This window comes from Apostichopus japonicus, chromosome 20 (assembly GCF_037975245.1).
Source record: "Apostichopus japonicus isolate 1M-3 chromosome 20, ASM3797524v1, whole genome shotgun sequence".
Classification (NCBI taxonomy): Eukaryota; Metazoa; Echinodermata; class Holothuroidea; order Aspidochirotida; family Stichopodidae; genus Apostichopus; species Apostichopus japonicus.
This window is the reverse complement of record NC_092580.1, coordinates 31,133,070-31,147,821: the sequence shown is the minus strand read 5'-3', so window position 1 is coordinate 31,147,821 and position 14,752 is coordinate 31,133,070. Positions and strand designations below refer to the sequence as shown.

The window sequence follows — 14,752 nt, the reverse complement described above, 5'->3', positions numbered from 1 at the left end:
AATTAATTTTTGAACTTCTTTCCATCCAAAAGAACATGTGATTTGGCACTGAAAGAAAGGAGGCCAGCATGCATATATTTTAGGGGACAGCTTCTGAGAGTAGATATGCAAAATTGTTATAGTTTCAAAATGAGAATGCATTAAAAACTTGAAAGTCATAGTACCGTTATAAACTTCAATGCTCTCTGTATGAAACAAAAGAAGAGGGTTTCATGAATTGAGAATCTTTTCTAATAGTTTTAATATTAACAAAATGTTGAATATATAAAAAAGTGTAATTTATATTTTAATATGATATGTGTGCAAGTCACATTTCAGAATGGGCACTAACAGTGGTGTAGCCAAGAGGAAGTTGGCCCCCTGTGCAGCAACAGAAGTTTGCCACCAAAGGAAAGTCCACATTCTCACCAATTCGACCATGTGGTTTTAGCTTCGGTGAAATTGTTTTGAAATTTGGCATCTCTAGATGCCCAGATATGGCACTCTCCTCAGGTTTTCTCTGGGTTTGGTTTTAGTTCCCAGTTTGGTGGACCTCAGGAGAAAAATTAGAACTTTTCTAAACAGTATTGAAGACATTCAAATGAATGAAATATTCTGATTTTAAAACTTGTCTTGGGCAGGTAAGTGGTAATATTTTCCAGTCCTTAACACCAGCCCCCTCCCCCACCCAGAGATCAGGGTTCCAGGAGTTCACACCAGTCTAGTTTATACTACTTGGCACCAATGTTAGGCGATGTAGGGATTGAATGTTTCAAAACTTGTCAAGTTTTGGGGTTCATTTGTGATACTTTCTTTTTTATCACAGATCCTGTAACTTCAGTTTCTGTTGCAATGTGGAAGTGCATTTTTCCTTTGAGTTAACAGATGACTTTAAGAAATAGTTCAAATTAATTTAAGAAGAGAGAAATGTGAGCGAAAGATGAATGACAAAGATTTACACAAAGAAGGCCGTTTGGAGAACAACAAGGAAAGCTTAGATCAGTGATATCACTGAAAAACCAAATGATACTAAGAGCTGACTTTTCCACAACTTTTAAGATGATCTGGCAGGACAAGATATCTGGTCAGACTACGGCAAACTATCCTCGCCAAACGTGCTTGAACTGAAGTAAGGAACTTTTGTCCTACCTTCCATTAATCACTCCATGAAGTGAAAGAAGGATTAGATGGGTAAAAAAGGTTCAATCAATCAATGTTGAGTATGTAGGGACGAGATATTCAGAAGAGGTAGTCAACAAAACTTGTTCAATATGTTTCTGTTCACTACAACTAGTACAAGTTTTAAATAATTTGTCTGTCACCAGACTATCCCTTTTAACTTTGTTGTTCAACAAACTGTTTGGGTTCAGAAAACTTTCATGAAAGTTTTATGGTCGTCCAAGGGGAAAACCTGCAAGGGTCTTGACATAATTGCCAGCTCTGATTGCAGTCAGCAAAATCTTAGAGCATGGTCCACCTGAAACGAGCTGCCTGATTGGCTGCTATGACATTGATTTACAATGCCTGTGGTAGTGTGTTCCAAGGTTTCATTAGGTCTGGCTGTATACTCCCATACTTGATTCCAAAATTAAGTGCACACCATAGACATGGTTATTGGCCCATCCCATGTGTGTCAATGTGATGAATATTCATGGAATGTGGCGAATAACCAATGACGAATGATGAATGACGAATAACAAACCAATGACGAATGACGAACCAATGACGAATAACCTGTGACGAATAACCAAAAGTCCTTGACAAATGTGTAACACACAAATAGAAGTTACAGACATACAGTGTATATGTAAACAAAAATTGACATATTGTAAATAAAAGAAAGAGGGCAAAAAAAAACAGGTTGACAGTTTGAAGGCCCATTTTAGGAATCCACATCACTCCTCATACTTCTCTCCTAAAGAGTGGAGCAAATTTAATACTGTCATGTCAGATGCGTTGCTATGTGCAGATTTCACTTTCTTGGAAATGCTACATTCAGCCAGGTTGTCATATAGATGTACATCCCTTCACTTGAGTAAAAACCAAAACTCTTTAGCATCAGTGCTAATAAAAAGGTTTTTTCTTGCCACAAAATGGTGCAATCAACTAGTAACTACAGTAGCATTGCTCGTCTGCTAGTCAATCTTAATAACAACAGATGCCCTATTCCTATGAGCTTGGCTAAAGTAAATCTGGACATAAGGGTACTGTAAAGTCCCTAAACTAACTACAGACATCTCTTTGGGAAACATGTATGCATTTCAGGTTTCAAATCTATGTCACGATGGTAATGTTAACATTTCTTTTTTTCTAAAAAAGGAATAAGTTTTGAGTTTCAGCATATATGAGTTGCTAGTCTAATTGAATAGCAAACAGAACCAGGTGATTTTAAGCAATCAATTCAGAGCCAAAATAATGATGATATCTTAACAATTTATTTTAAGTCAAAGTCACCACATTGTTTGTATTTATTCTTGTCAATATTGGCAAAATGGTATTAAATCATTGCTAATTGCAACACATTCATGTCAGGATAAAGAACAATTTATATTCTCTGTGACATACATGCAAACAGAATCAAAACTCATTGTGGATTGGCAAAAAATTCCGGAAACGTTTCTCAGGATTTGGTATCCAATTGGTGAAAGAGTCCTAGTTTAGAAAATTAAAACCCATGCAAAAAAAAAAAAAAATTTCTATATGCAGCATTAGTGAATATCTTTACAAACAAGAATGTGCCAATGGATAGCATCCAACACCATTATATCCTCTGTTAACTTGTAATGATTAGTAAGCACGTTATTTGGCCCATAAAAGTCTCATGTTGTCCCAATGCATTTTTGTATTGCAACTGTGAGTAACTGACCTAATGTGGAGGGTGCTAGACTCATCAGTTCAGACACTTTGATCAATGACCATCTGACTATGAAGGGAGGTTCCTCAAACACTACAAATTGTAAACTGATCAAATACTGGTCAAGAACAGCGTACAACATATAAAAACGAAATGAATTTGCCTCAACAGCTATCATTAGAAATCGCATGTAATCACAGATCTCACCAAACAGAATATACATACAAGGTGTAAGGTTGTAATGAATACGACCAAACACTCTCGATTCGCTGACTTTAAAGTATAGAACAGAAACGAATGTTTGGTTATACCATAGAGGATATCAAGGATTCAACCATCTGCTTATGAACCTGGACAACACATGAAAAGTACCGTGTGTGCTCATCAAAAGTAGAGCACAGACCACAGTTCTATGCTGAAGATGTCATCAATTCAAAACTCTTAAACTAAACTCTACAATTGTATTCCTCTTTACAACAACATATTTCTAATCTTTGCATTTCATATCATCCCCTCCCCTCCATGTGCCATGCCCCCTTACCCCTGCCCCTCCCCCTCTATACTAAATCCTCTGTTGCAATAAGGGAGGTATCACTAGTCTGCGTGCCAAAGTAGAATGAGAAGTGGTGTAGGAAAAAGTAGAAATTATCACTTTAAATAAGGATTAAAGATATCCCAAGGTGTAGTGTTGCAAATTCCTTGATTAAAAAGGATTACACATGTGTACAAGAGCTAGTCATCTGAGCCTATCAGATATGAACAGTAACAATGTAACAGTTGTCTCAATTGAGTAAAAACAATAGTAACCTACAACCAAAAATAGACTCTGGGTGGGGTTGGGGTGGGGGGGCTGGGGGAGATTAAATTTGAAAAATCAAAGACAGCTTTGGCTAGAAAAGAATTATGATATGACCACCTGGTTCAAATCCTTTTCCACCCACAAATTCTTTGCTCTTTCAAATAATCACAAAATATCATCTGAAATCATACTTTGCCCCCCCCCCCCAACAGGTGAAGCAACACCATATATTCAGCTAGAAAAAAAAACATTGCTTATATGTTAAACTTGGTTTGGGATTGTTTACCAAATAAACATTGTCTACTCCTTACTCCAAGCCGTCACAAAATATAATCTGAAATAATACTTTGCCCCCCCCCAACAGGTGAAGCAACACCAAATATTCATTATCTCGCGGTCATGAAAACAAAACAGTGATCAGCTCAGCTGGCCAATAAGGAAGTGAGTCTTTACATCTTACCTTCATATTTAAATTCTTCGTGGTACTTGTAGCCAAAGGGCATCCAATATGGCAGCAATCTTTCATACTCAGACATATTGAGGACATCTCGGTTCATTACTTGCATGATTTCAGGGTGGTAGATATCTTTTGTCCATTCAAGAATGCTCAATTTTCGTTGGAGGGATGACGAGCATGTCTGAAATCGGGAGGAGGAGAAATAAAGTCAAAAATAAAGATGTGAACCAGTTGGAATGCACATTTACCATATGGCACTGAGGGATAAAAGAAGTGTCTGTAACTAAACACAAAAAAATAACAAAAGTATACAATCTTTCTGAACCAATTCACAAGTGCTAGTTAAGAAGCATGATAATTGTGTCAAACATCATGTGAGAAGAAAGATTCACAGAGCTTATTCTTGATGAAGACAACAACACAGCTAATGTAGCTCCATCTACTTGAATAACATCATAAATTACACAGGAAAGGAACTTACCCAATCCCAATGAGGGAATTTTATGTCTGTGCTCCCAAGATGTTTCATGATTTACAAGAAATTTAGCAAAACTTATGATAATTGAAGATTCACAGAAATTTCTGTATCCCTACATCACCCCTCGTTTCACCTTTGAGTACATATGCAAAATTCAAGGCTAACTGTGTCAAGTCCCTGGTGCGGGTAATACAATGGATACTTTGCTATGGAACAACTTCACATATGTATACACACACATGTAAGCCTTCCAAACGAATAAATAAGACTGTTACTAAGACAAAATAAATATAGATTGTAGTTAACACTGGATGAACATATTTGTGAATTTACAAAAAATGAAATATTATAAATAATAATTACGTCACATGGAACTGCACTAAAAGCTACACAGAGCTGAAATAATCGCAGACTGAACAACCAAGTCGAAATGTAAGATACAGATAGAAATGCTGAACAAACTACTTGCCGACTTTGTAAAATTTGAATTTCGTCTGAACATGAATTCTGGTTGGTCTCCCAAAGCAGTCAAGCCCAACGCATCTGCCTTCTCTTTCGTAATCACATTCTGGGCGATTTTCTCTGATGCTTTGATATCCTTAAGTACTTTGACAATTTTGAGATTTGCGACATGTTTCTTGGAAACGACTGGTGCATGATAATCTTGCGAAGAAACGATATTGCTATAAAGAAGAACAAAACGAAATGAGTCAGGTCAAAATATTTAACAGGTCTCCGGTTGTCCGAGAGGACCAAATTTCTGTTCCGACGACCCAGATCCACTTTAGAGGTTGTCCTGCGGATGATCAGTTGCTTACATCAATTTCAGATGGCGTTGTTTACTAAAATACCCGAAATATGTAAAATGATAAATTGGTATCACCCACCATTTTTCACTGACATAACTGAAATAAACAAAACTAGTGGTAACAGTAGGCCTATGTTCCATCTAAGGGGAAGGGGGGGGGGGGCTAGTACTGGCCCTAAGCTGGTGTTCTGCTCACCATAAACCTACACATCTCTCCTGCATTGTACATAGTGGTCAATCTTTGTTGTTTTGCTACAATTATTTATGACAAACAAAATTTGCTGTTTGGGCAATAACAACAAAATTTGCCCTGTAGTGATAAACTTTGAGATAGTGTCCCCAACGATGACTGCAATAGGGTAATGCATGATGTCTTCAAACCTTCAAACAGGTGTACGCATAAGAAACAAATTTCTCGATGAATGCTTGAAAATTATTCCTTTTTTATTAACTATGGAAGACAATAAAATCAACAGACATTCATAGTGTCAACATTCACTCTCTTCAAAACCCACAAGACTCAACCCTCATTACTTACAAAATGGAAAAATAGTCCATTTAATTTTGATGTTTTTTTTTTTACATTTTCAAAATATCGTCAAACTTACAGCATCAAAATATGAAACTTGCTGCAGAAATTGAGAACCTTATACTTTTACACGACTCTCGGATCGACCACAAGATATTCCCTTTACGGATGGTACAAACTTACCCTCTGGTTAGTGCAAAATCTGTGTGAAGGGTTGCATACAATGAAAATGCAATGCAAGCTCCCAGGACCACTGCCAAGGTGTTAATTAATAGCCGTTTGTACCGCATCCTGGGATCCTGTAACAGGAAAAGGATTGAAACCATGGCAACTTCACAGGTCTGATGTTTGACTATTCAACAATATCTAGCTACTATAAAGAATCAAATTAAAAGTTTGTTCTTACATATATACTGAATAATCACTAGAATATTCACCAAATATGTATCTTTGAAAAGAGTTTACGGAAAATTTCTAACCAACAAATTAAAAAATCCTGAAAAAAAAGAATAATCTTGAGTAATGTAATTGTACATTTAGGCAAACTTATGCTAAAAGAAAAAAAATACACTTATTTGCAAACAAACCTTTTTGTGACACCCAATTAAAGCTGTACAAACAAACATGAAAATTGATCATATTAATAAAACAATGCAAATTTGTATTTCAATTTTTGAGTATTGACGTTTTTGGCACTACAGTATTTTGGCCACTGTGTGATTTTTTCAATTATGTTTTATATAAAATGTTGACATAGAAGCAAACAGGAAACTTGATACAATTGATATGAACTTGATTTGAAAAAGGAAATGGAATTATTGGGCTATAACAAGATTTAAAGAAAAAAAAAATCATGACCTCAGAAACTGAGTCTTGTCTTTACTTACTGCTTGCATAGCCCTCAAACATCAAATGGCAGTTCCAACTGACCATTTACAGGTTGAGAATGCTGGTTACAGTACTACTGTACAAGACACAGTGTGTGCCTAAGGTTCACATCTAATTATCACTTAAAACAATCTGGCAATTGAAAGCAAATAGATTTCAACTAAATTAAACACATTGAAGATATATTAAACTCAGCTACTTACTGGTGGGTAATTGGCTGTCCACAACACTGACCAGAATGCGTTCAGCTTTCAGAAACAAAGTCTGATTGTAATATTCGCAGGAATTTTTTTTTCTTCTAAAGAGTGGGTTGCATTTAAACAGGATAAAGGGCCGTCACTTCTATCGGGAAAGAATCCACATACTTCATAGTCTTTGTAGATCAGTAGTTACAGTAGTGAACACCAACTTGTCTAGAGAAACAAAAATAAATGAGTAAAAATAGTAGAATATGATTAAAGGATTCAGTCTATTGTATCGTACTTTAACGTCAATGACTGACAGAAAGGATGAGAGATATATACTGTAAATGAGTTGAAAATGAAGGCTAAATATTAGTTAATTACTCTCAGTCACACACTGATACTTCAGTACATTATCACACATACAATTACTGTAAAGGTAGAAAAATGGGTGGCATAGGAACCTGACATCTGTTAATTACTCTCAGTTACAGACTAATACTTCAGTAACACACACATGCACATAATATGAAAGTTTATACCAAATACAAATCTTCAAAGAGCCCATCATAATTTATAATAGACAAAATTTCAGGAGGCTACACAAAATTTGAACACTCAAATTTTCTCTGATTGGCTCTTGGTAACATGAATTCTACATGTGCATGCATAGAAAATTTCAAAGCAAACTTTAGCTTTAAGCCATATTTTTGATTTTTAACCTGCTTAACCATTGTTTATTTTTGATTGTTTGAAGTTGTGATTAAGGATTGAACAAATAACTGTATTTTACTGCAGCTGCAATAATGTTATTTTGCAATAAATAAATTAATACCAATTCATCAAAAACTCTAAATCAGATACTACTGTACAGTACGTACTGAGAGACAACTGATTTCAATAGGTGTATTGCTGTGTGGTTTAAGTCTGTCCTAAAATCATGTTTTCTGAATTAAGAGAACACACCTATACTGGAAATGACCACCTCTGCCAAGGTATATAAAATTATGTTCAATACTGTAGAACAGCTTTCTTTTATTCCATACCCTCAATCACCGCTTTATTTACATGGCTTGATAGTTAAACATGATATCCAATCATAAGGAGTGTCTCTTAAGTTTTGATAAATGAACACCAAAAGTTTTCTTTGCACAACAGAACAACCATAGCTGTGCAAAGATGCTCTTTACACAATTCAAGTTTGACAGCTAGGCTATTAACACTAAGCACTGGTTTAAATACAAAGAAATTGGCTAGGGTTGGCTCTTTTGATCTATATGCAAACAGAACAAACAAACTAAACTGGAGTTATAAGCTACATTTGGTGACCAAATAAAAAGATTATTTAAAGTAATTTTGAAGTTTAGAACTCAGATCATAATGCAAAATATGTAACTCCAGACTGATATTGCTCAACAACTAATAAAATGTTTACAAATGAGATATATATATATATACTCATAATAGCTAGTTATAGGGCATGTCAAGTGAGATATGTCAAATAAATGGAGATTGAAACGATGAACATAACATGCACCCTGATTGAGATCAAACTGCTCAGATCAAAAAAATGAAAGATTTTAAGTCAGATAATTGAAACTAAGTACTGTACTTATGTTGGCCTGTGCATTGCAATCTTAATTAGTAGCTAAGGCTTAGTGTTGCCCTTCAGTCAACAACATCTCTCTTGTCCATGTTTTAACACCTTGAGGCAGAAATTAATTATTTTGCATGAGGATGTCTTAGTGCTGATAGTCGACTCATTCTTTTGTAGTCGATTAATCCCATAGCTCTTCTCGCGATTACTATGATTACTCGGTTACAGCTATGACGTCATCACTGTCATTTTAACATTGCAGAAATACCTTCAAAACAAATCTTTCCCCATGGTGCACTGTCTTTATTTATTTATTGTCTTTATTTCGTGTCTTAACGTGTAGTGTCTAAATCATGTTTAAACTTCTACCAAACAAAACCTGTGAACAACTTTCAATTTACAACGTTTCTTAAAATCCTTCATAGTAAATCAAAAACTTTCGAATGAATCTACGAGGCTACTACAACTACTAGCACTAATAAAAGCAAACGTGTAAAACAATGAATAGATGTTGCAGCGGTGTGATGATTAGTATGCAAGAGTTTTCTGTAGAAGGACGTTCAATGTTCCAGGCTAGGTTCTAGGCTTGGCTCTAGCCTAGTGCGATAACAGGCATATATTTTGTACATTATAATTAAACTACACTACAATCAGACATCCGATAAATGTGAACCAGGTTGGTAATGAAGTTATTGTAAACATGTTTGAAGATATTGCAAATACTTTGGCAATCATAAAAGATTAATGATTACGAATTTGCGATTATGTGCAATGATTAAACATTGCTAGGACTAAATGTCGCACTGCAGAACAATCGTATTACTTGACAAGTAAACGCATGAATCTAACCGGAGCAGGTGCCTGCTGATTTTTAACACAGCACAGTGCTAGTGTAGCATTGTGAGAACCACATACCTTTGCCATATTTGCTGACAAACTGCTTTAATAGTGGTGTGTTTCATACCTTAGGTTATTTTTCAAAAGCAGATTATGTGTAGTGCTAGCTTGTAGACAAGTAATCGCAAGTTAGGTTTAAAGCGCAATTAATCAAACTTCCAATGTGTAATCGCGACTACTGGCGATAAATCGATTTCAACTATCAGCACCAGGATGTCTAAATAGTGCCATCACTGTCCAGGGCAGAATGAATTATCACTTTACGCTTGAACAGTTTAGCATACTGTCAGTGGTATCACTTTCTGTAATTAGTTCTAATGCTTGGGTGAAATCCAGGGCTCTTGACAATTAAATTTGGACATATTTAGTGAAAGTGCTATAAGTATAGTTTTTTTCCAAATACAATTAGGGATTGGAATAGTCTGCCTTCAGACCTCATTAGTAGTTCCAGTGGTTCTGTGAATCCTGTCACTTATATCAGTATTCGGGTCAGATTTAACTAGTTACTCTCTTGACGTGTGTGTGGTGAGATATTGTCCCTTTTTGCGGATGTGTCACCGTATCGAAGACGAAGAACGAAGAACGAAGAACACCAATTAACATAAACAAAGTTTCTAAACATTTTTTACTATTTGTCAAAGTTTAACCGTTTCAACAACACTAACTATCAGCAATCTTTCACTATTCAAATTGTTTTTTTGTTTTTTTTTACAAAAAGGTATTTGTACCTCAGTATTCAAACTTGCTGCTGTGCATTGTTGTTGAGACGAGCCTTCACCTCCCTCAGTATATAAGAGAGTTGTCAGAGGCATCCTAGTCCATTGAATGGGGAAGTTATACAGGAATGGGTAGGACACTTAGCCTACACAACTGTGCTGTAATTCACTGAACAATTATCGAATGGAGAAGTCTTGATAAAAGCCCATATTCATAACACATGATAATTACATGGGTAGGGTTTCAAATTAGGTTTTGTAGGCTTCCTCACCTTTAGGATTCACTTCATTAATGTTAGAAACTTAGAGATTAAGAAAGGAGACATTGGCCTATGCCTAGACTGGTCAATCTTTTGCCATATCAAAGTCTAGTCTTTACTCAGTATTAACTCTAGATAGTCTATGCCCTAGCCTAGTTACTTTACAGAGACAGTTGTTACTATGTTTGGTCTTGTCCAATGCTGGGCTAACATTTAGCTAGCCTTGAACATAGCAATGTTACTGTAAGTCATTACGTTAGGCAATTAACTTGGCATGACTTCGCAAGCGCAGAGTATTGCATGCCTTACTTAAAGAAATAATAGTTAGACCTAGGCCTATCTGTAACATCTTATTGCCTAGGCTCTAGCCTAACTTAGACTACAGTAACTTACTACTTAGGAATAAGGCACTTTTGACTTGGCCAACAAGCCTAACTCCAAGAATTACAAATTTAAGTTAGTTTCGTCTAAATATGACTGTTACAGTATCGAAAATACTTCACCAAAACGACTGTAGCAACCACATCATGTAACGAATGCTATCACATTTGTGAGAATATCTCAACATTTACTAGCCTAAAAACTTACCGCTTCTGACTGAGACTTCGTGTTCATACTTGACTGTTGCTTTATACCCAATAGTACCGTTGGTCTACAAGATTAAAATCAAACACAAGCCCTGATCCGCTGTTAGTCAGGGTTAATTATGCCGTTATGGGGTTTTACCTTTTCCTCTATATTTTATGAATTAACTTAAAGTGCAGTCAATCAATATCACATCATTGTGCACAGTACATGAATAGATCAACCATGGCTGACGTCACACTAATGAGGACATATTCGTGATCATGAGAGTCTACCCAAGAGCGGCAGAGCTGGTGAAATCAAGGGATAAGTTGTCCTTTTTATGTTTAATAGAATACTTAATATTTAATAGAATATTTTGTTATTACAATATATGGTGAGTGAAAAGTGCCCTTTTCAGTGTCACAAAATTAAAAACAAAAAAATTGTAATTAAAATTTCACGTTGTGGAAAAGGTTTTAAATAGTGCCCTATTGCTTAGTAGCTTCAAATACTGGAATTTGGGACCACGAAATGCACAGAGGTTTCACTAGTTCCATGGTTATATTAAGAGGTACCGTAAATTTACGTTTTGAGAGCTCAAATCAAAGTCAAATAACCCAGTGTTGCTCGAGGTCTAACCCCCCCCCTTCCCCACCCAAGATTCGACCATCTGCAAACGCCCAGAATCTCGGTTCGATTAATGGATGGGTCAAAACTCAGTGTCGAACGCACGACGGGAGAAATAGGTAACTGTTAGGCTTCTTGTTACAGAAGTTGCACTTCCATAGTTATTGAACACCGTAATAAAAACATCACACCAGTGGTGTGCGCAAGGGGCAGGCGCGGGGGGGGGGGGTGCGCGTGTTCTATTTTTTGGCTTTTAGCTCGGGAAGAAGTAATTATCTAATTGCCTCAGAATTAATATTAATACACCATGTGACATCTTAATTTTTTTCTGGGCGAAGGGTCCCAAACTTCCCTAAATAGGGGACGGCTGCAATGACCCTAGGGCAGCGCCTCCTCCTAATTAATAACATAATGACTTGCCTTTGAAACTCTTAGGCTTATATCTTAATTAGTTGGGAGAAATGTTTGAAATTATTATTTCCTATAGCTCAAAATGAAGCAGTGTACGATTCAGCACCACAGACATGTATCACATGATTTAAATTCCGTACTCAGTATATACTGTTTTACTGAAACGCCCTCTATTCGGTTACTATCACCCACTCTTTTCTTTCTTTATATTAATATGATTATGTTTTTAACGATTCTGTCTAATTTGTCGTCGAATATACTCAATATTGCGTTAATTTGTAAATTTTGAAAATACGTGAGTTTAAAGTGTATACCTTTAATTACCTGGAGGAGGTGGTGAGGGAGCCAAAAAAATGGACTCGCCTCCGTTCTGTGGTCGGGTGTTCAGTGATCGATGTCCCCCGTGTCCGCCTTTGAGAAATTTTCTTACGGTAAGGGGATTATTACCATAATTTTAACAACATCATATATACGACTTTGCGTGAGTGCGTATTATTTTATAAATTGTAAGTCATTTGGAAGAAAGTACGAGAGAATTAAGTCAGGGTCCCCATGCTTCCAGGGACTACGGCCATTTATATATTGACGATGTCAAACATTTATAAATGGGCAAACATAAAAAGTACGTGTGGGAAGCCATACGCAGATATCTCATATCTCGGCGCTGGAATAATAGTTAACTTGCATTCATATAGGCGTAGGAGGCGGGGGGGGGGGGGGGGGCTGCAGCCCCCAACCCATTTTTTTTTTGAAAATTCGGGCAATATTCTGAGAATTTTTTGGGCACCTACTGAAAGAAAAATAATTAGCAATGTGTTTTTCAATGGTTAAACTTATATTATTATTATCATTATTACTGTAACGACTTCCCCAATAATTCTAACCAATATGGAATCGTAATAAGATGGAAACTTATTGTATGTTATAGCAGGGGCGGATCCAGGGGGGCCCGGGGGGCCCGGGCCCCCCCTTTTTGAAAATCCTAATTTTTTTTTTTTTTTTTTTTAATTTTTTACCGCGCTCGAGGGAAAGTGCCCCATGCGTGATCAGTGGCGTAGCTACGGGGGGCCTGAAATTGCAGACATGAGATCCATATTTTCAGGCTAGGTACATGCTGCTTAGAATACTCGGGAAGTGCCGTTTCCGGCCATCTGGGGGGTTTGTAAAGCCAAAAATTTTCTTGTACGCTCCGCGCCAACCAATGATGGCGCTCCGCTTAGATATTCTTACGTTCAGGCGCGGCTGGACCAGTCAGACCCCCCCCCCCTGTCACAAATCCTGCATCCGCCCCTGATATGTCATTGAATATTCCACAAAACAACTTTTTATGTCCACGAAACTGTCGAAACATGATTTCCACTACTGGTAGAGATATAAAATATTGGGAATTCTGAATTTCCTGCAAACATGCGGCTGTGCCTGTTCAATACTCACTACTGTATCGCCTTAAAAAATGATGAGTGGAAATAGTTTCTCCAGGACCGTATCGTATCGTGGGTATCGAGTGCGTCTGATATACGAACGTACGTAGTACGTACGTACGTACGTACGTACGTACGTACGTACGTACGTACGTACGTCTATGATGATATGCACTGTACTGTACTGATAAAAACATAGGTGAATTTCACTCCATGGGAGTGATCACTGAGCACATTCCGGTATAAGAGTGAATTTCCACTCCATTTGAGTAAATCTTAACTCCTAATAGAGTTATATTCACTCATATTAGGAGTGAGGGTTAACTCCAATAGAGTTAAATTTTACTCTTAATTTGAAGTGCGCCGAGTGATCACTCCAATGGAATGAAATCCACTCATTTGTTTTTAGAGTGTTGCTAGATATATGATGAAGAAATTTACATACCAATACATGTTATCGGTCATCGATTGGCACAAAAAGCCAGATTCTGATGACAGCTGCCTCAAGAAACCCAATAAATGGCCTAATAAGCACCGAGCCATCAATGTGGACCATTACCGAAACATCGATGCGTGTTAGTCTTCCACCCCCTTCCTCTAATGCTATTTAAGTCCACATGTGGGCATATCCTGCAAATCTACCGGTAGCCCACAGGGGTTTGAGTTGGAAGAAAGGCCTTGACAGCTTGAAACGACAAATGATGCCAACTTCCCTCAAGTTAAAAGTCTGGCTGAGTTGGCGAGGCCAGTCAGCATGAAAGAGAAAAAACTTTTTTTGCATTTCTGTCACCAAAGTTGCACATCTTTTTGGTTGCTATTTTGCCTCACAGGTGCCATCTCCTGCGACCTGGGGGGTGCTGAAATCTCAAATTTTCTCTGTACGCTCCGCGCCAACCAAGGTGGCGCTCCGCTTAGATAGTAAACTCCGCCCCCCCCCCACAAGAAAGAACAGCCCCCCATGGCCCCCCCCCCACTCAAAAAATCCTAGCTACGCCACTGTGCGTGAAATTTTTTGTAAAATAAATTTGCAAAAAGAGTACACCATCATTCTGATAAAGTGAAGGTGAGAGGGGCACTCTGACTGCATCAATAGTCTCCATCTGGAAGGGGGCATCCAAGATGAAATGGCCTGGAGTAGCCTGGTAAAAAGTAATTTGCATCACCACCTACTCCCCAAAGACGTAAATCCCAGCTCATTGCTCGAAATTCCCAAATTAATATATGCCCGGCAAACCATGAATACATGATTTATTGGAAATAAATTTTACTCCAAACTTTCACG

At 37.2% G+C, this 14,752-nt stretch overlaps 1 protein-coding gene across 2 annotated transcripts in view; it reads right to left on the bottom strand.

Annotated features, from left to right (window-relative positions):
• LOC139961220 (alpha-N-acetylgalactosaminide alpha-2,6-sialyltransferase 1-like) overlaps positions 1–11,103 on the bottom strand; it is a 32,218-nt gene extending 21,115 nt beyond the window's left edge. Inside the window, exons 1-6 of one of the 2 annotated variants that reach the window (XM_071960278.1) lie at positions 11,033–11,103; positions 6,996–7,205; positions 6,088–6,203; positions 5,037–5,250; positions 4,093–4,270; positions 165–185 (exon numbers count right to left, since the gene is read on the bottom strand). In XM_071960278.1, the coding sequence (XP_071816379.1) occupies positions 165–185; positions 4,093–4,270; positions 5,037–5,250; positions 6,088–6,194 (520 nt within the window). In that variant the 5' untranslated portion in view covers positions 6,195–6,203; positions 6,996–7,205; positions 11,033–11,103. The remainder of the gene's footprint in view (positions 1–164; positions 186–4,092; positions 4,271–5,036; positions 5,251–6,087; positions 6,204–6,995; positions 7,206–11,032) is intronic. The other variant, XM_071960279.1, reaches the window with a different exon arrangement.
• Between the last annotated feature and the right edge of the window lie 3,649 nt (positions 11,104–14,752).